A 21391-nucleotide genomic window follows, 5' to 3' on the forward strand; every position below is an offset into this window, starting at 1 on the left:
TATATGTATATGTGTATATATATATGTGTATATATATATATATACGTATATTAAAGTTAAAGTACCAATGATTGTCACACACACACTAGGTGTGGCGAAATTATTCTCTGCATTTGACCCATCACCTTTGATCACCCCCTGGGAGGTGAGGGGAGCAGTGGGCAGCAGCGGTGGCCGTGCCCGGGAATCATTTTTGGTGATTTAACCCCCAATTCCAACCCTTGATGCTGAGTGCCAAGCAGGGAGATAATGGGTCCCATTTTTATAGTCTTTGGTATGACTCGGCCGGGGTTTGAACTCACAACCTACCGATCTCAGGGCGGACATATACACACACACACACACATATACGTTAGGTCAGGAAAAAAAAGAGGCTATTTCCTCTGTTAGCTATAGCTACATATACACACACACACACACATTATATATATATATATATATACTGTATATATATATATATATATATATATATGCACACACCTTTGTTTGCAACAAAGGTATTGAAACATGGTACCGTTTGATTTCACGTGAATCGGTATCCGGTAGTACCTATAAAAGTACTGAATTTGGTACCCATCCCAACATACAGTACACTAGCATTCACGCACTGCCTAACCACATAGGCCTCATATGCTCCGCGGACCCTGATAGTGGAACGTTTAAATATTCAAAGCACAAAAACATTCCCCAGTTGTTCCGAATGTCGCCTTTTAACAATCCCCCGACTGTTCTGAAAACATTCTAAATGAGTCAAATATAAAAATAAGATCTCCAAAAGGTGAAAATAATCCTTTTTCCTTGCTCCTTGGGACAGTAAAAGGAGTAAAAAGACAAATGGCGAGGAACGACGCGATACTTGAGAACCTTTGTGTTTTTGTGTAACCTTGCATAGCTGTGAATGTGAAGCCATACAGCAGAGACGGAGGGCACTTTGCACGTGCAATGGTGCAGATTTGTCTGCAGCTGAGCTGAAGAGAGAAGGAGCAGACACCTGACCATACAAGCAAGTCCGAGCACCACACATGCAAAGCGGGGAAACAGTTCAGTCCACAAGTATTTGGATTTCCCTCCGAACGCCACCGTGATGGATTTGAAATAAAACAAGATGTGATTGAAGTGCTGACTTTCGTTCACTCCAGGAATATATATCATTCATAAAAGGTAACGGGACACTTTTCTGCTTTAAAGATACTTAAACTATGCGATGTACGATAATACATGCTAGACAAGGGCTCTTCAACATTTTCCTGGAGCGAGGACCCCCTACTTATATATCTCGTATAAAATTGTGATTGTGTTTCCACTGAAACTGCTCCAAAAGGTACCTTGTTATCAGGGGCGCCGCTAGGGATTTTGGGCCCCATGAAAATAATCTTTACAGGGCCCCCTGTATTATAATTTCATCATCATTAGGGGCCTCTCCGGGCCCCCCTCCATCATGGGCCTCTAGAATCTGTCTCCTTTACCCCCCCTTTTCGGCGCCCCTGCTTGTTATTGCACAATACAAATATATTCAAATAATGCAGTATAGTGTTGATAATCACTAGCTGGCAATTGGAGCACTGATAGCTATCTTAGATGCTAACATTAAAATGCCATTTATAAACTACACTAAGTGTGTAAGATCAATGTGACTGTGTATTTACAGTAAACACATTTACAGTACATTTGTGTAATAATTGCGGGGGAATATAAAAAGAAAAAAAAAGCTAACAAACCAATAATTTCATGACCCCACCACAAAGTACTTCTGCACAAAACATCCACATGTTACATACACTATATTGCCAAAAGTATTTCGCCACCTGCCTTGACTCACATATGAACTTGAAGTGCCATCCCATTCCTAACCCATAGGGTTCAATATGATGTGGGTCCACCTTTTGCAGCTATTACAGCTTCAACTCTTCTGGGAAGGCTGTCCACAAGCTTGCAGAGTTTGTTTATAGGAATTTGACCATTCTTCCACAAGCGCATTGGTGAGGTCACACACTGATGTTAGTCGAGAAGGCCTGGCTCTCAATCTCCGTTTTAATTCATCCCAAAGGTGTTCTATCGGGTTCAGGTCAGGACTCTGTGCAGGCCAGTCAAGTTCATCCACACCAGACTCTGTCACTCATGTCTTTATGGACCTTGCTTTGGGCACTGGTGCACAGTCATGTTGGAAGAGGAAGGGGCCCGCTCCAAACTGTTCCCACAAGGTTGGGAGCATGGAATTGTCCAACATGTTTTGGTATCCTGGAGCATTCAAAGTTCCTTTCACTGGAACTAAGGGGCCAAGCCCAACTCCCGAAAAACAACCCCACGCCATAATTCCTCCTCCACCAAATTTCACACTCGGCACAATGCAGTCCGAAATGTAGCGTTCTCCTGGCAACCTCCAAACCCAGACTCGTCCATCAGATTGCCAGATGGAAAAGCGTGATTCATCACTCCAGAGAAGGCGTCTCCACTGATCTAGAGTCCAGTGGTGACATGCTTTACACCACTGCATCTGACGCTTTGCATTGGACTTGGTGATGTATGGCTTAGATGCAGCTGCTCGGCCATGGAAACCTATTCCATGAAGCTCTCTGCGTACTGTACGTGGGCTAATTGGGAGGTCACATGAAGATTGGAGCTCTGTAGCAACTGACTGTGCAGAAAGTCTTTGCACTATGCGCTTGAGCATCCCCTGACCCCTCTCTGTCAGTTTATGTGGACTACCACTTGGTGGCTGAGTTGCTGTTGTTCCCAAACTCTTCCATTTTCTTATAATAAAGCCGACAGTTGACTTTGGAATATTTAGGAGCGAGGACATTTCACGACTGGATTTGTTGCACAGGTGGCATCCTATGACAGTTCCACGCTGGAAATCACTGAGCTCCTGAGAGCGGCCCATTCTTTCACAAATTTTCGTAGAAACAGTCTCCATGCCTAAGTGCTTGATTTTATACACCAAGTGATTAGGACACCTGATTCTCATCATTTGGATGGGTGGCCAAATACTTTTGGCAACATAGTGTAAGTTGCATCAAGACACACCTAGTTTGTAATGTACAAAATGTATCAAAGTGACCATCAATCTTAAACAATTCTAGTATTGTGACAAACGTGTGTAAACACCTGCAACAAAGCATGCATTTCCCCTACTGTACCGTCAATTATTACAATTACCATGCCATGTTTTGTGAAACTCTCCAATCAAAGCAGAAAGTCTACACTTCAACATCTCCTCGGTTTCATTTCACCCCATCGTGGTCGTGTATTACCTGTCCAAATGCTTCTGGACTTGACTGTATGTGAATATAATAACACAACATCAATATCACCATGTAGTCCACATTATGTTGTATCTTTTTGCTCGTGCCTGACCTGATGTGGCTTTGAAACACCTGCCGTGTGACAATGTAGCAGACCAGGCAGCACCCGCAAACGCAAAGACGCCGGAAGAAATTGACACAAAAAGTCCTGTTCATGTCGAATGATGACACATTATAGTGGGTTCACACGTACACACACACAATGCTCCATTACAAAGTCTCTAAGATGATACAAAAACTACCCGTGTAGCACCATGTGAATCTTTTCCCGAATTGTAAAGGGGTGAATGGTCTACGTTTGTTCAAGTGGTGAGGTATTATTATTATTATTATCATCATTATCATTATTAATACACTACTTTTCACCGTGTGCCTGCACAAATTTCAACCCTGCTGTTGTGCGCGTGTTTTCCGTGTGTTGACTAAGCACATCTCCCTGCAAGGGAGAGTTGCATAGCAGTGGTCCGTGTGGCCACTAACTAAAGGCAGTAATCAAGTTGCACCGTAGAATTTAAAAAAATAAAATCTGCCCTTTTTGCACCGTCGCGACGCAGGTGTCACATGCTTGCACCGTGTTAGCAGCCGATTGATGGACATGTGACTCCATTGCACGTGTTGGCAGCAAATGAACTGTAGCACCGTAGAAACTAACTCCTTTTTTCAATCTCGGAAATGATAGCTTTAGTTTGCAACCGCACCTTTACTTTGGGTGACTTTAATAGAAATGGAGGCCACTTGACTCACTATAAGGCAGTGCAGTCATGTGGTTTCTCCCAGCCAATCCATGCAAAAAGATGATAATACTGTAATGAAGAAGCTATACGTTTAAATATAATGTACTGAAAAGTAGATTCAATTGGTATATCGTTACAATAAATATTTTTGAAAAATATACTCAGTGGAGCCTCGGGATACAAGTTCAACTGGTTCTGTGATGCCGCTCGTACCTCGAAAAAGTCGTACTGCGAAACAGCGTCGCCCTCTGAAATGAAATAAAATCCATTTATTCCGTGCTTGGTCCCCCCCAAACACCACAATTTTAACATCTAACATGCCTTTTAAAATGCAAAACCAACTTTTAGATCAGTGGTCCCCAAACTACGGCCCGCAGGCCGGATACGGCCCCCAAGCGTCCAAAAAACGGCCCGCGGGAAGTCCAAAGTTTAAAAAAAAATAAAAATAAAATATATATATATATATATATATATATATATATATATATATATATATATATATATATATATATATATATATATATATATATATATATATATATATATATATATATATTTGGTATTCATATTGCTCCATTTTTAGTGTAATAATGCTCATTGTCATTTCTGTATTTTTTAATTTTTTTTTAATTTTCGCTAACTGCTTATTTGCTATTACTTTTACCATCATATTTGTACATGTCGTATTTGCTGATGTTGCTCTGTTGTTGTTGTTGTTGTGTTTGCTGTTGTTGTTTTTGTCTCTCTGTCTAATCCCCCTCTTGTCCCCACAATTCCCTTTTTCTCTCTTTCTATCCCCTCCTGCTCCGGCCCGGCTGCACCAAATGATAATATAAATACATTTAATAAAGTCAAAATACAAGTAAGGCAACAAGAGAAGTATCCTACACTTCTCTTTTGTAAAGTAAATCTGAACAGCCGATATGGGCATCTACATCTGCTATATGATTTGCCCGAGAAGTTGGGCAGGACATTATTAAAAAAAAAAAAAAAAAAAAAAAAAAAAAAAATATATATATATATATTTTTAAAATTTTATTTATTTATTTTTTAAATTTGTCCTTACTAGTCCATTTTCTACCGTCTCCTAGCCACTCAGGCAAATCATATTGTCTAAAAATGCATTTTACAGTTCATTTTTCAGTCTTCTAATCGTCCATAGCATTTCTACTCGTATGGACTTTTCATTCGTCACCCGTAGCAACGGTTGTAAGTTTTACAATATAATCAAATCAACTCATACTTACGGTTCTAAACCGTCCCATGTGTAATGTTTGTAGGAGTGTGTCCATGCACATTTGCATGTGCTTTCGAAATGTAATGAAGCTAGCATCGTTAGGATGAGCTAATATGCTAACACATTTACGAGTGTCTGTGTTAGTATTATTAATTTACAATGGCATTCTGTTTGTATTGTTCAGACTTATTTAAGTCCGTTTAGCTGATTGGAGCGCTAGCTTCTGCATCTAGTGGGTCCATGACGATGACTTCTGTTTTGTTTGATCAGCCGCTTTACTGCCGTGTCACAGGCACCAGTTGGAAACAATTAAGGTATGTAAATACACATTTACAAAATCTTTTTGTGTAAATGACTCATTTCACGACGTATATATCTGCAAATTATAGTCCGGTGCGGCTAATATATGGAAAAAAATGGTTCCTTCTAAAATGTAGGGGGTGCGGCTTATATACCGGTGCACTCTGGTCCGGAAAATACGGCAAGTCTGTTATGATCAGTTTTTTCCAGGGTTCTTTGTGGAATTCGCTACGCTACGCTTCGCTACTGTTTGCTTGTGACAATTGGCCAGAAAAACTTGTTTCCCAAGGTCCCACTGTACTACTACCATCGTTTTCAGGGATTACACAACTGGAATTTGTAGTGCTCTGTAGAAGAAACCTACATCGCAAGGCTCAAACACTTCAAAGAAGAACAGATCTGCTCAATCATTGGAAACAAACCTTAGCATCAGGCGCTCTTCGCAAACCCTCACACATTCGGAGAAGAAACTAAATGAAAAGCGCCCTATTCTATTTTGCATGCTCTTCTTCCCCATCGACAAAAAGTATAGTCTGTACGTGTGTGTGTGTGTGTGTGTACTTCTTCACACTGCACGACTCGTGACGCCAAACACACACTGTTTACCCTGTTTGATGCCAAAATCACTTCCCCGCCATCAAAAACCCTTGCAGGTTGCGGCCGTCACGTAGCGTTGATACGGCACCCTAGCAACGTGTGATCAAGCGCTGATAATCAGCAGCCGTGTTTTGACTCCTGCCAATGTAACAGCTTGGATTACAGCAGAAGAAACCAACTAATTAAAATATCACACATCTGAGCTGTAGGTGGCACTGGATGAGTTGGTATTGGATGCGTCAACAGGATAGGGACAGTCTTGCATTTGCTCTTGTTCAAATTCGAGAACTGATTTATTTGGTCAATGTCTAGCACAGGGGTCACCAACCTTTTTGAAAGCAAGAGCTACTTCTTGGGTACTGATTAATGCGAAGGGCTACCAGTTTGATACACACTTCAATAAATTGCCAGAAATAGCCAATTTGCTCAATTTACCTTTAACTCTATGTTATTATTAATAATTAATGATATTTACACTTAATTGAACGGTTTAAAAGAGGAGAAAACACGAAAAAAATGACAATTAAATTGTGAAACATAGTTTATCTTCAATTTCGACTCTTTAAAATTCAAAATTCAACCGAAAAAAAAGAAGAGAAAAACTAGCTAATTCGAATCTTTTTGAAAAAATAAAAAAAATAATTTATGGAACATCATTAGTAATTGTTCCTGATTAAGATTAATTGTAGAATTTTGATGACATGTTTTAAATAGGTTAAAATCCAATCTACACTTTGTTAGAATATATAACAAATTGGACCAAGCTATATTTCTAACAAAGACAAATCATTATTTCTTCTAGATTTTCCAGAACAAAAATTTTAAAAGAAATTCAAAAGACTTTGAAATAAGATTTAAATTTGATTCTACAGATTTTCTAGATTTGCCGGAATATTTTTTTTGAATTTTAATCATTATAAGTTTGAAGAAATATTTCACAAATATTCTTCGTCGAAAAAACAGAAGCTAAAATGAAGAATTAAATTAAAATGTATTTATTATTCTTTACAAAAAAAAAAAAAAATTACTTGAACATTGATTTAAATTGTCAGGAAAGAATAGGAAGGAATTTAAAAGGTAAAAAGGTATATGTGTTTAAAAATCCTAAAATCATTTTTAAGGTTGTATTTTTTTCTCTAAAATTGTCTTTCTGAAAGTTATAAGAAGCAAAGTAAAAAAATTAATGAATTTATTTAAACAAGTGAAGACCAAGTCTTTAAAATATTTTCTTGGATTTTCAAATTTTTTTTGAGTTTTGTCTCTCTTAGAATTAAAAATGTCGGGCAAAGCGAGACCAGCTTGCTAGTAAATAAATACAATTTAAAAAATAGAGGCAGCTCACTGGTAAGTGCTGCTATTTGAGCTATTTTTAGAACAGGCCAGCGGGCTACTCATCTGGTCCTTACGGGCTACCTGGTGCCCGCGGGCACCGCGTTGGTGACCCCTGGTCTAGCATATCAGTCTAGTAGTTTAGTAGTTAACCAGTTATGTGTTCGATCTGGGTTTTAGGAATTTGCTTTGTTTTACTATGGAGAACATTCGTCTCCTGCGTGTAACATTCTTCAGAGAATATTTACAACAGGGGTGTCCAAAATGCAGCCCCGGGGCATAAAGTGGTGCGCCTCAGTTGTCATTTGATTTGGTTTTTGACAAACATCTTCAACAGATTTCCCCCCCAATTTTCGTAAACCACTTTGGTTAAGGTGCGACCAAACATTGTGCATAACTAGGAATGGAACGTTAAATGGTATTAATGATAACCGTGCTAAAACTCCCGACGGTTAGTATTACCATTTTAAAGGAGAACTGCACTTTATTTTGGGAATTTTACCTATCATTCACAATCCCTATGTAAGACAAGAACACAGACCGTAAAATCCGGACTGTAAGCTTTTACTTTTTTCCTAGGCTTTAAACGGTGCGGCTAATTTATGGATTTTTCTTAGCTGATGGTCATAATGCAAGTAGCTTTAAAAAAAACCAAAGTAAATACACTAAATAGGTGTAATAAAAAAAGTTGGATCACCACCCCATTTAGGCAAAAGTAACACAGCAATGATGGCAAGCTTTAATGCCATAGACTCTAAAACTCTAGTGGAAACGGTGACAGCTCTAAAGTCATCCACCTGCTGCCTTGATGTTTTACCTACCAACTTCTTTAAGAATGTTTTTGACTGCCTATCAACAGACATCTTGCAAATAGTTAATAATTCTATTAAATCGGGCAATTTCCCGAAGGCTTTCAAAACTGCAGTCATTAAACCTCTTCTAAAAAAGCAGAGCCTAGATGCCTCTGTTATCAACAACTACAGACCAATTTCAAATCTACCATTCATAAGTAAAATAATTGAGAAAGTTGTCCTCCAACAACTAAATCACTTCTTGGCTTCTACTGGCTGCCACAACAACTTCCAGTCAGGATTTCGACCTCTTCATAGCACAGAGACGGCCCTTCTTAAAGTTATAAATGACATCCGTCTAAACACAGACTCTGGCAAAACTTCAGTATTAATGCTTTTGGACCTCAGTGCTGCATTTGACACTGTCGACCACTCAATACTTTTGGACAGGTTGGAAAACTGGGTGGGGATCTCAGGCACAGTTTTAAGCTGGTTCAAGTCATATCTACAAGATAGGAACTATTTTGTTTCCATTGGTGACTTTGTATCAGAACCAACCAACGTAACGTGTGGAGTCCCCCAAGGTTCAATCTTGGGGCCGACTTTATTTAACATCTATATGCTCCCACTAGGACAAATCATGCAAAATAATAACATTGACCATCATTGCTATGCCGATGACACCCAAATCTATGTAGCGCTATCACCAAATGACTATCGCCCCATCGATCTTCTGTGCCAGTGCATTGAGCAAGTCAAACACTGGATGTGCCAAAATTTCCTACAACTAAATGAAGATAAAACTGAGATAATTGTTTTTGGTGCTAAAAAAGAAAGGTTTAAAGTCATCCAACACCTTCAATCACTGTCCCTGAAAACCTCAAATAAAGCCAGAAATCTTGGGGTTATTTTAGATTCTGATTTACATTTCGACAGTCACATCAAATCAGTAACAAAATCGGCCTACTATCACCTCAAAAATGTAAAAAGACTTAGAGGGCTCATGTCAGCTCAAGACTTAGAAAAACTTGTACATGCCTTTATTACCAGTAGGCTAGACTATTGTAATGGTCTCCTTGCAGGTCTTCCCAAAAAAACTGTCAGGCAGCTACAGCTTGTTCAGAACGCTGCTGCTAGAGTTCTAACAAAGACCAAAAAATGTGAGCACATTACACCAATTCTTAAATCCTTACATTGGCTCCCTGTACATCAGAGAATAGATTTCAAAATCCTCCTGCTCACATATAAATCACTACATGGTCTAGGGCCCAAGTATATCACTGATATGCTCCCACTATATACGCCCTCTAGATCACTAAGATCTTCTGAGACCAATCTGTTAGCGGTTCCAAGAGTAAACTCAAATCAAGGGAGATCATCATTCAGTCACTATGCAACAAATAGCTGGAATAAACTTCCTGAAGATGTCAGACTCTCCCCAACTCTCACTACTTTTAAAACTAGACTGAAGACTTTTATGTTCACCTTAGCTTTCAGCTAAATCTTTTAATCTTTTAACTTTTAACGTCTGCACTGTTTTTATTTTTATTGTCTGCATTTTAATTTTGCTTTTATTTTCTTTCATTTCACTTTGTTGTCTGTGAAGCACTTTGAGTCTGCCTTGTGTATGAAAAGCGCTATACAAATAAAGTTGCCTTGCCTTGCCTTGCCTAATATTGTTTGTACTATGGCTCTATCTTTTGTACGAGCTTGCTAACTGCGTGTGCTGCATTGTCCTTCTGTTTAGACTGAGCTATGGACCGGTAGTACAATTGCCGTTCAATCTTCTCACCGTCCATGGCGTTTCTACTCGTATGGATTTTTCATTAATCACTCCCGGCAACATTTGTAAGTTTTAAAATATACATAAAACAATTCTTACTTACTAAACTGTCCCATGTGTGATGTCTGTAGGAGTGTTTTCATGCTTTTTTTTATGTGCTATTGGGATGTAATCAAGCTAGCGTTGTTAGCATTTGCTATTATGCTAACATGTTTACGAGTGCCCATTAAGCCCTCTAAAAAACATCTACAAATTGTCAACAATAACAAGTCAACAGTATCTTGTGATCTAAATATTAACCTAGTGTTAGTGATATTGTTATTATAAGTGCTAACGCAGACAAATTATTTTTGACATATTAAGCTGGTGAGCTGCTACATCGCCTCGGAGTTGATGAAAGTTAATTCTAATTATAAATCGTGCCTCTCACCTGGATAGTAGAAGGTTGTGGCCATAAACCAAAAAGTTGGTTAACTTTGGCATCCAACTTATACCCATAGATAGCGAGCAAGACATGAAGAAAAGCATTTTTATTTCACCCTTCGTGGGGATTACGAATAATTCTTCATCTAAACGGGAAGATATTAACCTTCTATCAGTCATAAGTAATTATTTTATTATGTTTGTCGTTTGTATATCTTGTTCAGTACTTAGCAATACTGCTACATGATGCTTAGTGTTTCACTAAAGTTGACTGTGTTTAGCACACAGTTTCTAAAACTTGTAGTGCATCCTCCTTATATTCAGGCTAAAGTTATAAGGTTCTTGATCATCATTTGTCCCATGAAGTATGCCATTAGTAGTGATAATGTTCTTGTTGTTGAAGTTGAAGTTGTTGTGGTTTGTGCAGCCCTTTGAGACATTTGTGATTAAGGGCTATATAAATAATCTTTGAATGATTGACTGAAGGGAAAAGCGAACGCTGTGTGCATCTGCAGAATTAATTCATCATCATATGCTTAAAATGAGCAAAATACAAAAATATGACATGTTTTTATGAATGTGCTCCTTTGTTAGCTGACTTTTGCTAGTGTTTATTTATGAGTTAGGATGCTAAAAACGTGTTCTTGTCTTACAAAGGGATTGCGAATGAATAGAAAAATGCAGTTCCACTTTAAATGCTAACATTTAAAGTGGAATTCCTCTGAAAATCTAAACATGTTGTCAAACTGTTGTCTCAACTCAATTGACAAGATCTTCTTGACGGACAAGCACAGGTTTGGGGCAACCCGCCTGTCCTGACAAAACATTTGCTGCCGGAGACGTGAGAAGATATTTATCTATTTGGAATCCAATCAGAACTACTGATTGGATTAGGCATCGCTCTGGTTTATCGACAAATTCGGACTACGACGGCAGGCGTTCAAGGAGCCTAAAGGCTGCCCTTTGCAATGGATGGAATGAGCACAGCTGTGGGCAGTCAGACTTTTGCGATCTCGGAATTTAATCGCAAACTAGATACCATCTCGGAGAAGCCTTCTGCTCTACAATGCAAAATGATGATGGATTTGAGAGCCCGAATGGACAATTAGATCAGACAAGTCATTGTAATGTGTTTGCTCGCCTGGAAATAAGCTGAGCAAGGTAGCAGAGTAACGTCGAACATTCCTCAAATACGATTCACAAACCTGAATAATCACCCGTTTCATCACAGCTGGTGTTGTTGTCAAACTGTTGCGGTACTTTTTTGTCGAAAGAACTTCCTAATATACATATTTACAGTCGTTCTATGGCTCAGTTGCTGAACTCTCCTTCTTCAGGGGAGGCTCAGGCGACTTTACGCATCTGTTACTTCCCAGACGTCCATCCCCTTTAAAAAAATAATTTCCAATTTGTCATTGCTTTTTATTTTATTTTTTAAATAACACAATCTAAAATACCAAATTTGCCCCTAGCAGTCTTTGATTTTTGGTTTAAAAAAGTTTGGACACCCCTGATTTGAACTATGGGCTTTCCATTTAAAAATGTGGAAACGCCAAGTTTAGGACCTACATTTGTCCCTCTTTTATCGCGGTTAATTGTTAACGGAATTTCCGCTAAGTAGGAATCTTTAAAAATAAATTGAGAATTTAAGAAAACAGTTTATGACCTTCTAAATATGTTTTTCAATATTATGAGAGCCTCCTTAAAATGAAATTAATCAGCCTTTACATTCTTTTAATCCAATATACAGTGGGTCTGGGTTAGTTTTTGCCTCACCCCTCACTTAAAGTCTAAAAGAGAAAGAGATGATACAGTATTATCTGCTCACAGATGTTCCACTGTTCCACTCCCCTAATGCTTCAGTCACACACAGGATTCTCAAAAATCCATCCTTACCCACAGTAGTAACGCTGCTTGAGGGCAAGCCAATCAAAGACCACAACACTGAACAGCGTGCTCTGATTGGTTGGGTCTCCTCTAGTGGCCAATACTACTGTAGTATGGATATTTTTAGTTCATTTAGCCTGCTTGAACATGCTTAATTTAGCTGTCGGATATACTTTCAAAAACCTGCAATGTGGTGAAGCCCAGTATTAGAAGCGCGATGTGGCAAGGGACGACTGTTCTATTAGGGCTGTGAATCTTTGGACACAACACGATTCGATTCTTGGGGCTAACGATTCAATTCACAATCGATTCTTGATTCAAAACGATTCTCAATTCAAAATCAATACTTTAATAGCATTGGGTGCCAGTTTTATGATTAACTACATTCCTCCATAAAATAGATACATAGCTCTGATAAATGTCTATATTACTTAAAATAAAACTGTTTTTGTTTAATAAAACTCTATTCATTCATTTATTAAAGTGGCTGGACAGGACAGATTAAAATATATTTGTTTAATTCGTTACAAATAAGAATCACGATTCATTCGGAAACGGATTTTTTTGACACCCGCAATATTTATTGTTAGAGGAATATTTCCCACGCGTAAGAGGTCATTCTATGGACAAATGGACAAAAGCTAGTAAGGAGGGACACCGTTTTCAGGCAACCCGCCGGGCTTTGTAGAGATCGGTCTTCTACAAACCCCGTTTCCATATGAGTTGGGAAATTGTGTTAGATGTAAATATAAACGGAATACAATGATTTGCAAATCGTTTCCAACCAATATTCAGTTGAATATGCTACAAAGACAACATATTTGTATATTTATATGTTTCTTTGCAAATAATCATTAACTTTAGAATTTGATGTCAGCAACACGTGACAAAGAAGTTGGGAAAGGTGGCAATAAATACTGATAGAGTTGAGGAATGCTCATCAAACACTTATTTGGAACATCCCACAGGTGAACAGGCAAATTGGGAACAGGTGGGTGCCATGATTGGGTATAAAAGTAGATTCCATGAAATGCTCAGTCATTCACAACCAAGGATGGGGCGAGGGTCACCACTTTGTCAACAAATGCGTAAGCAAATTGTTGAACAGTTTAAGAAAAACCTTTCTCAACCAGCTATTGCAAGGAATTTAGGGATTTCACCATCTCCAAGGTTTCTCATAGTCATTCACATTGACGTCCCACTGGGGTGAGTTTTCCTTGCCCGTATGTGGGCTCTGTACCGAGGATGACACTTTGAGACACTTGTAATAATAATAATAATAATAATACCTGGGATTTATATAGCGCTTTTCTAAGTACTCAAAGTCGCTTTACATGTTAAAAACCCATCATTCATTCACACCTGGTGGTGGTAAGCTACTTTCGTAGCCACAGCTGCCCTGGGGAAGACTGACGGAAGCGTGGCTGCCAATTTGCGCCTACGGCCCCTCCGACCACCACCTATCATTCATTCAACATTCATTCACCGGTGTGAGTGGCACCGGGGGCAAGGGTGAAGTGTCCCGCCCAAGGACACAACGGCATGGTAAGAGGCGGGGAGCGAACCTGCAACCCTCAGGTTTCTGACACGGGCGCTCTACCCACTACACCATGCCGCCCCTGATTTGATGACTTGTGATTTAGGGCTGTATAAATAAACATTGATTGATTGATTGATTGATCTACGGTCCGTAATATCATCAAAGGGTTCAGAGAATCTGGAGAAATCACTGCACGTAAGCAGCTAAGCCCGTGACCTTCGATCCCTTAGGCTGTACTGCATCAACAAGCGACATCAGTGTGTAAAGGATATCACCACATGGGCTCAGGAACAATTCAGAAACCCACTGTCTGTAACTACAGTTGGTCGCTACATCTGTAAGGGCAAGTTAAAACTCTCTTATGCAAGGCGAAAACCGTTTATCAACAACACCCAGAAACGGCGTTGGCTTCGCTTGGCCTGAGCTCATCTAAGATGGACTGATACAAAGTGGAAAAGTGTTCTGTGGTCTGACAAGTCCACATTTCAAATTGTTTTTGGAAATTGTGGACGTCGTGTCCTCCGGACCAAAGAGGAAAAGAACCATCTGGATTGTTATAGGCGCAAAGTTGAAAAGCCAGCATCTGTGATGGTATGGGGGTGTATTAGTGCCCAAGACATGGGTAACTTACACATCTGTGAAGGCGCCAATAATGCTGAAAGGTACATACAGGTTTTGGAGCAACATATATTGCCATCCAAGCAACGTTACCATGGACGCCCCTGCTTATTTCAGCAAGACAATGCCAAGCCACGTGTTACATCAACGTGGCTTCATAGTAAAAGAGTGCGGGTACTAGACTGGCCTGCCTGTAGTCCAGACCTGTCTCCCATTGAAAATGTGTGGCGCATTATGAAGCCTAAAATAGCACAACGGAGACCCCCGGACTGTTGACCAACTTAAGCTGTACATCAAGCAAGAATGGGAAAGAATTCCACCTGAGAAGCTTAAAAAAATGTGTCTCCTCAGTTCCCAAACGTTTACTGAGTGTTGTTAAAAGGAAAGGCCATGTAACACAGTGGTGAACATGCCCTTTCCCAACTACTTTGGCACGTGTTGCAGCCATGAAATTCTAAGTTAATTATTATTTGCAAAAAAAAAAAAAGTTTATGAGTTTGAACATCAAATATCTTGTCTTTGTAGTGCATTCAATTGAATATGGGTTGAAAAGGATTTGCAAATCATTGTATTCTGTTTATATTTACACCTAAACACAATTTTCCAACTCATATGGAAACGGGGTTTGTAAGGTATCCATGATGTTTGTACTTACTTTATTTGTAGGATAAATTGTAAAACTTCTGGTCTACTCGCTTTATTCAGACAGTCGCTAGAATCAAAGGACCTGGGAGGACTTTGCTCGAACATTACAAACATGCTTGGTCTGTGGCTCAAGTTTTTTCCCATGACCTAGCCAGCACTTTACTGGTGTCTCTGTTGCAACGAACCCATACGTTTCCTCTGTGCGACGCAACGTAAACAGCAGGTAGAGACTCGATCTGGTCTGATTTCTCCAGCTTTTAACCCAGATGTAACAGTAAACGACTGAGTTGCTGATAGAGAAGCGGGGGTTTCGGCGGACTCGTTGAGTCACGGCAAAGAGACTCGCGGGGTCCCCGGAAGGAATGTGCGTGTTTTTGTGAAAAGTGTGTGCATTAAAGTGTGCCACGGTGTGTGTGTCAAAGTGAGGACTCGTACTGTAGAAGTTCATACAGCAGGGGTCCATCACGGTAGCGGATACCCACAGCGGCCGGTGTGATGTACTGTAGGATGTTTATAGTCCTCCGCAGGCGCCTGTCAACGTAGTGGGCGTCCCACGCTGGGTAACGCTTCCTGGGCATGTCGATCTTAATAAGCGGGCCCTCGGGCTTGGAGGTGGAAGGAACCGACCTCACCTGGAAGACTGGTAGACAAGTCTCGGCCACGTCGTCTTCCGTCTGGGACTTGGTCATGTGTGCGGGGGTGGGCGGAGCGGTGGGCGGGGCCGAAGGGGGAAGGGGAAGACCCCAAAGCAGCTGGGCGCAGCAGGAGGAGGCGGGGCTCGGCTGGAGGTGAGCGGTCGCAGGGTGCAGGAAGCCGTAGTACAACAGCATGACCAGGACGCCGCCGGCGAACGTCAAGTAGACGCCGCACAATGCTGGCATGGCGTAGGAGTCGGTCAGCGCCGGGTCCCTGTAGGCGTACCTGCAGGTGCACGCAATGACAAACCATAATACCATCAGGACGGTCTTAATTGACCAGTGTTCTAAGCAAAAATAATTGAAAATGATTAGGGATGTCCGATAATGGCTTTTTGCCGATATCCGATATTCCGATATTGTCCAACCCTTTAATTACCGATACCGATATCAACCGATACCGATATCAATCGATACCGATATATACAGTTGTGGAATTAACACATTATTATGCCTAATTTGGACAACCAGGTATGGTGAAGATAAGGTCCTTTTTAAAAAAATAAATACAATAAAATAAGATAAATACATTAAAAACATTTTCTTGAATAAAAAAAGAAAGTAAAACAATATAAAAACAGTTACATAGAAACTAGTAATTAATGAAAATGAGTAAAATTAACTGTTAAAGGTTAGTACTATTAGTGGAGCAGCAGCACGCACAATCGTGTGTGCTTACGGACTGTATCCCTTGCAGACTGTATTGATATATAATGTAGGAACCAGAATATTAATAACAGAAAGAAACAATCCTTTTGTGTGAATGAGTGTGAATGAGTGTAAATGGGGGAGGGAGGTTTTTTGGGTTGGTGCACTAATTGTAAGTGTATCTTGTGTTTTTTATGTTGATTTAAAAAAAAAAAACAAAAAAAAACGATACCGATAATATCCTTTTTTTTTTTTTTTTGTGTCCTGTCCAGCTTTTTAGGCAAATCATATAGTAGATGTAGATGCCGATAATTTCCGATATTATATTTTAAAGCATTTATCGGCCGATAACATCTCTAAAAATGATTATGCTCTACTACAGAAGTCTTTAACATATTTCTCCCACAGTTTTTCCACCAGCGCTTCTCAAATATTTTCTGTTACGCCCTCCCTCAGAAAGAAGAAAATGTTTTGCACCCCACCACTCTCCACCGTGACAATAAATAGTATCATTTGTCTTTAAAATTGTTATAACTATTCCTCGGCATAACATTGCAAGCTTTTAAAACATTAAAGGAAACAAAACACCGGCCTTTCCTCGTCTCCCACCGTGGTTACACTGAAGCCAGGTGGCATCGTCGGGGGGTCCACCCCACTATTTGATGGACTGTTTAAATACACATTAACATGGACTGGACTCTCACATAATTAACCGTATCCACTCGGCATCCATTGCACTGGTCGTCCAGAGGTTGGAGGGTGGGATCCCCTCCAAAGTTTCTCATTACGGCCACTGGGTTGAGTTTTTTCCTTGCCCTGATGTGGGATCTGAGCCGAGGATGTCGTTGTGGCTTGTGCAGCCCTTTGAGACACTTGTGATTAAGGGCTAAATAAATGAACTTTGATTGACTGATGACTTTGAACATTGATCCAACATATTGTACTGTTTTTAAAAAACGGCAGTGACATGACGCCCTTACTCACTGTATGATGCAGGTTTAAAATGAAAACATAAATAAAAAAATATTATATTCATGTTAGCATTTAGGATAGCCAGCGAATACCGCTGTAGCCAGTTGCCAACTTGTGGTTAGCATGCTATTTGCTAGCTAGCGATTAGCACACTAGTTTCCAGCTAGCGATTAGCATGTCAGTCACCAGCTAGCGAGCGCACCAGTTCTCTTTTTGCACTGTTCTCCGAAAATCTAAACATGTTGTCAAACTGTTGTCTCAACTCAATAGACAAGATCTTCTCGCCTGTCCTGACAAAACATTTGCTGCCAGAGACGTGAGGGACTCCTGGGAGAAGTGGCGAGTCATGTGCCTGGCAGGGCGTGGAAGATATCTATCTATTTGGAACTGTGATAACAGGGCATCTGCTGATTGGATTAGACATCGCTCTGGTTTATCGACAAATTCGGAATACGATGGCAGGCGCTCAAGGAGCCTAAAGGCTGCCCTTCACAATGGATGGAATGAGCAGAGCTGTGGGGAGTCAGACTTTTGCGATCTCTGAATTGAACCGTAAATTGGATACCATCTCGGAGAAGCCTTCTGCTCTACAATGCAAAATGATGATGAATTTGGGAGCCAGAATGGACAATTAGATCAGACGAATCATGGTAATGTGTTTGCTTGCCCCAAATTAATAACAATGCTTATCTGCAAATGGCCTTGGCAAGGCCGTGCTGAAAACATCCCAGTGAGACCAGTGCAGCGAAAGACGCCCTGAACCCTCCTCCCTTCTTCAAAAACACCTGTGATGTGGAACTCTGTTCTGTGAACGCCGACCGGAACGACCTCTAGGCTTATAGACATTACACGCACCCATGGACTATGACACGTATAGGCACACATACTCCCAACTCCACCCCACGCCTTTGCTGCTTAACCCCTCGTGGTGCGATGGAGTACTGAGCAGCGCCCTGATGGCGACAGCTTCGAACCGGACGCTGCCTCCTCCTTGATTGTTGCTAGTCTCGAGTTCATTGTGTGTCGTGACATGTGTTCATATGTGCTTACTGTACTGGATGTTATTTTTATGATCTCATATTTGAGCACCCCTCGGAGGGTCTTGTTTGTGAGCTGCTTGCCCCCCCCCCCTCGTTCCTCATGTTTACCTTTCCTACCTTTTTTTAATGGGGCGCCATCCCCCGGGGGCTGTGCATGTTTGTTCTCGGAGGGTTGTACTGGAAACTCATTTTGTTGTATTTTTTAAGTCCGTTTAGTCACATTACTGCCCTCCACCGGACTTAAATGGAACAACAACGATCCGAATCTTGATTAAAGGTGCCATATGTAATAATGTCATGTCAAGTCATCATTAAATGGCCCTGATATGACAAAAAGCATGAATAAATCATGTTTTTTTTAAAAAATACCTTCATAACTGATAATGGTAGTTCAGCCGGGATATGCTCATTTCAAAATTTGATTTACAGCCCCGAAATCTTGTTATTGTTTTCAGTTCGATGGCCCGCCCTCCACTGTTTGACCAATTAGAAAGTCCGTGAGTGTGTTACATCCAGGTTGCCAGTTATGCACCGCCACCTTTGTCTAGCTACTGCCACTGGTAAAGTTACTAAACATGTCAGACCTTTGTAAATCTGTTTGATTGATTGATTGAAACTTTTATTAGTAGATTGTACAGCACAGTACATATTCCGTACAATTGACCACCAAATGGTAACACCCGAATAAGTTTTTCAACTTGTAAATCAATTCATGGTAGTGATCTACAAGGCGTTGTTACAATTCTCAACGTATTCATGACAAAGCCAGGAACAAAACGAGGATTTGTATTAGGGATGCCTTTGAAAGATGGAGACGATTGAAGCCGAGAAGATTTTTTCATCTGACGCCAAACATGCTTATTTCCTCCTTGATAGGTAAGTAAGGCATTTACGTTTTCTTATTACTTGTAATAAATGGAAATGGACATTTTGTATGTAAACTATATTGTCCAATACATTCTATGACCTTGTCTAACAAAACTAGTATGTTCCTGCAACGAATGCTTAGTGTGATGGTGCTTCGCTCCTAGTGTAATGCTTAGCATGCTAGCCCGGTCAAAATATGACCGTTAGCCTGTATGTCGATGTGTCATCCAACTAACAGGGCAAAGTATATTTTCGACAAATAAAACCTATGTAGATATGGGTAGTGTCAGTGCCTATTTCCTTCTCAATATGCTGACACGCTGAGGAAATGCGTTCCAACATTAGCACGGCTAATTGCGGTTTCTGGTACTGTATGTGCATCAGGCACATATGGTGTGGTATTTGCTTGGCACAATATAATGCTGTCAGGGTTGTTACTGACAGTCTGGTTATTTTGGGGTTTTCCTCTGTGTTTGTGTTTATTTCCTGTCAGCGCTCTTATTTTGGTTCCATTTCCTGCATGTCTCCCCGAGTGCTCGTTTCCCTCACCTGTCCCTGATTGGCAGCCTGGCACACCTGGTTGCAGTTGCCAATCAGGCTACTATTTATGCCTGCCTCGCCCTCCAGTCAGGGCTCGATGATTGTATCCTGTATCCTGTTGCCTGTTTCATGTTTCCTGGTTCCTGTTGGCTGTTTCCTGTTGCCTGTTTCCTGGTTCTTGTTTTCCCTGCATGTGCATTTACCAGTTGCACTATTTTGTTTTTGACATTGAAGTCATGTTTTCCTGCACTACGCCTGCCATCTTTGCATCTCGGGGTTCAAGACCGACAGCAGTCCCTGACAAATGCATTACATGTAATGATTTTCTACTTTGTGTATTGACATGGTAGTAGGCTATATAATTTATGCGTAACGTGGTTTTTGCATAACGTGGGTTGGCTCATAAAATTGCACTCTGCACTGAAAGATGGTGATGTGCTTACATGGAAGACAATGTGCGTCAGGTTGGATGCAATATGGAGTTATGCTGAAAAAAATGTGGCGGTAATTTTACTGTTGGCCTTGGCTTGCCACCAAAGTAGGCCTATGTGATGTATAATATACTATTATATATACCGTATTTTTCGGACTATAAGTCACAGTTTTTTTCATAGTTTGGCCGGGCTCTAGCGCGATTTATAAATGTTTTTTTCCTTCTTTATTATGCATTTTCGGCAGGTGCGACTTATACTCCGGTGCGACTTATACTCCGAAAAATACGGTAATTATTTCGATGGTGGTCCGTGCGGTCGAGCTAGACATTTTAGCAGGGTAATGCTAACTATCTGTCCCGACTCCCGACTAAATATTGCTGCGTAACTTTACAAATACATTTGGCTAATCGACATCAGTAAAATGTGGCACAATTACTTAGTAAACCATCTTGCAAGAAGCATAAACAAGAGAAACCTACGGCGTAGGACATGTCGATTGCCATCTGAAGTTCCTTGGAGTAGGATTCGGATTCGGCTGCGTATCTGGCAACCTCAGTCATGGAGAGCGGGAGAGGACTACAGAATTTTGACCATGATTGCAGTACCATTTCTGGCCACATTACTACATATGGCACCTTTTAAGCTTTCAGTTGCAGGCGATTTTTGACAGTTATGTACTTCGTTTTAGTGGGGATTATGAATATATTCAGATTGATCTTTTTTTTTTAAACACAAACAGCACTTCAGACAGTCATGGGGTATTCATCTACAAACCCCGTTTCCGTATGAGTTGGGAAATTGTGCTAGATGTAAATATAAACGGAATACAATGATTTGCAAATCATTTTCAACCCATATTCAGTTGAATATGCTACAAAGACAACATATTTGATGTTCAAACTGGTAAAATAAAGTTTTTTTTGCAAATAATCATTAACTTTAGAATTTGATGCCAGCAACACGTGACAAAGAAGTTGGGAAAGGTGGCAATAAATACTGATAAAGTTGA

At 40.3% G+C, this 21391-nt stretch overlaps 2 protein-coding genes across 2 annotated transcripts in view; one reads left to right on the forward strand and one right to left on the reverse strand.

Annotated features, from left to right (window-relative positions):
• The window catches only part of enpp4 (ectonucleotide pyrophosphatase/phosphodiesterase 4), a 681324-nt gene that overhangs the window by 37559 nt on the left and 622374 nt on the right, over positions 1 to 21391 (forward strand). The gene's annotated exons all lie outside the window — the stretch shown is intronic.
• The window catches only part of LOC133657690 (XK-related protein 6-like), a 37229-nt gene continuing 31019 nt past the window's right edge, over positions 15182 to 21391 (reverse strand). The window contains exon 4 of the mRNA XM_062059309.1: positions 15182 to 16107. Coding sequence (XP_061915293.1) covers positions 15603 to 16107 — 505 coding nt within the window. The 3' untranslated portion in view covers positions 15182 to 15602. The remainder of the gene's footprint in view (positions 16108 to 21391) is intronic.

This window comes from Entelurus aequoreus, linkage group LG01 (genome assembly GCF_033978785.1).
Source record: "Entelurus aequoreus isolate RoL-2023_Sb linkage group LG01, RoL_Eaeq_v1.1, whole genome shotgun sequence".
Lineage (NCBI taxonomy): Eukaryota > Metazoa > Chordata > Actinopteri > Syngnathiformes > Syngnathidae > Entelurus > Entelurus aequoreus.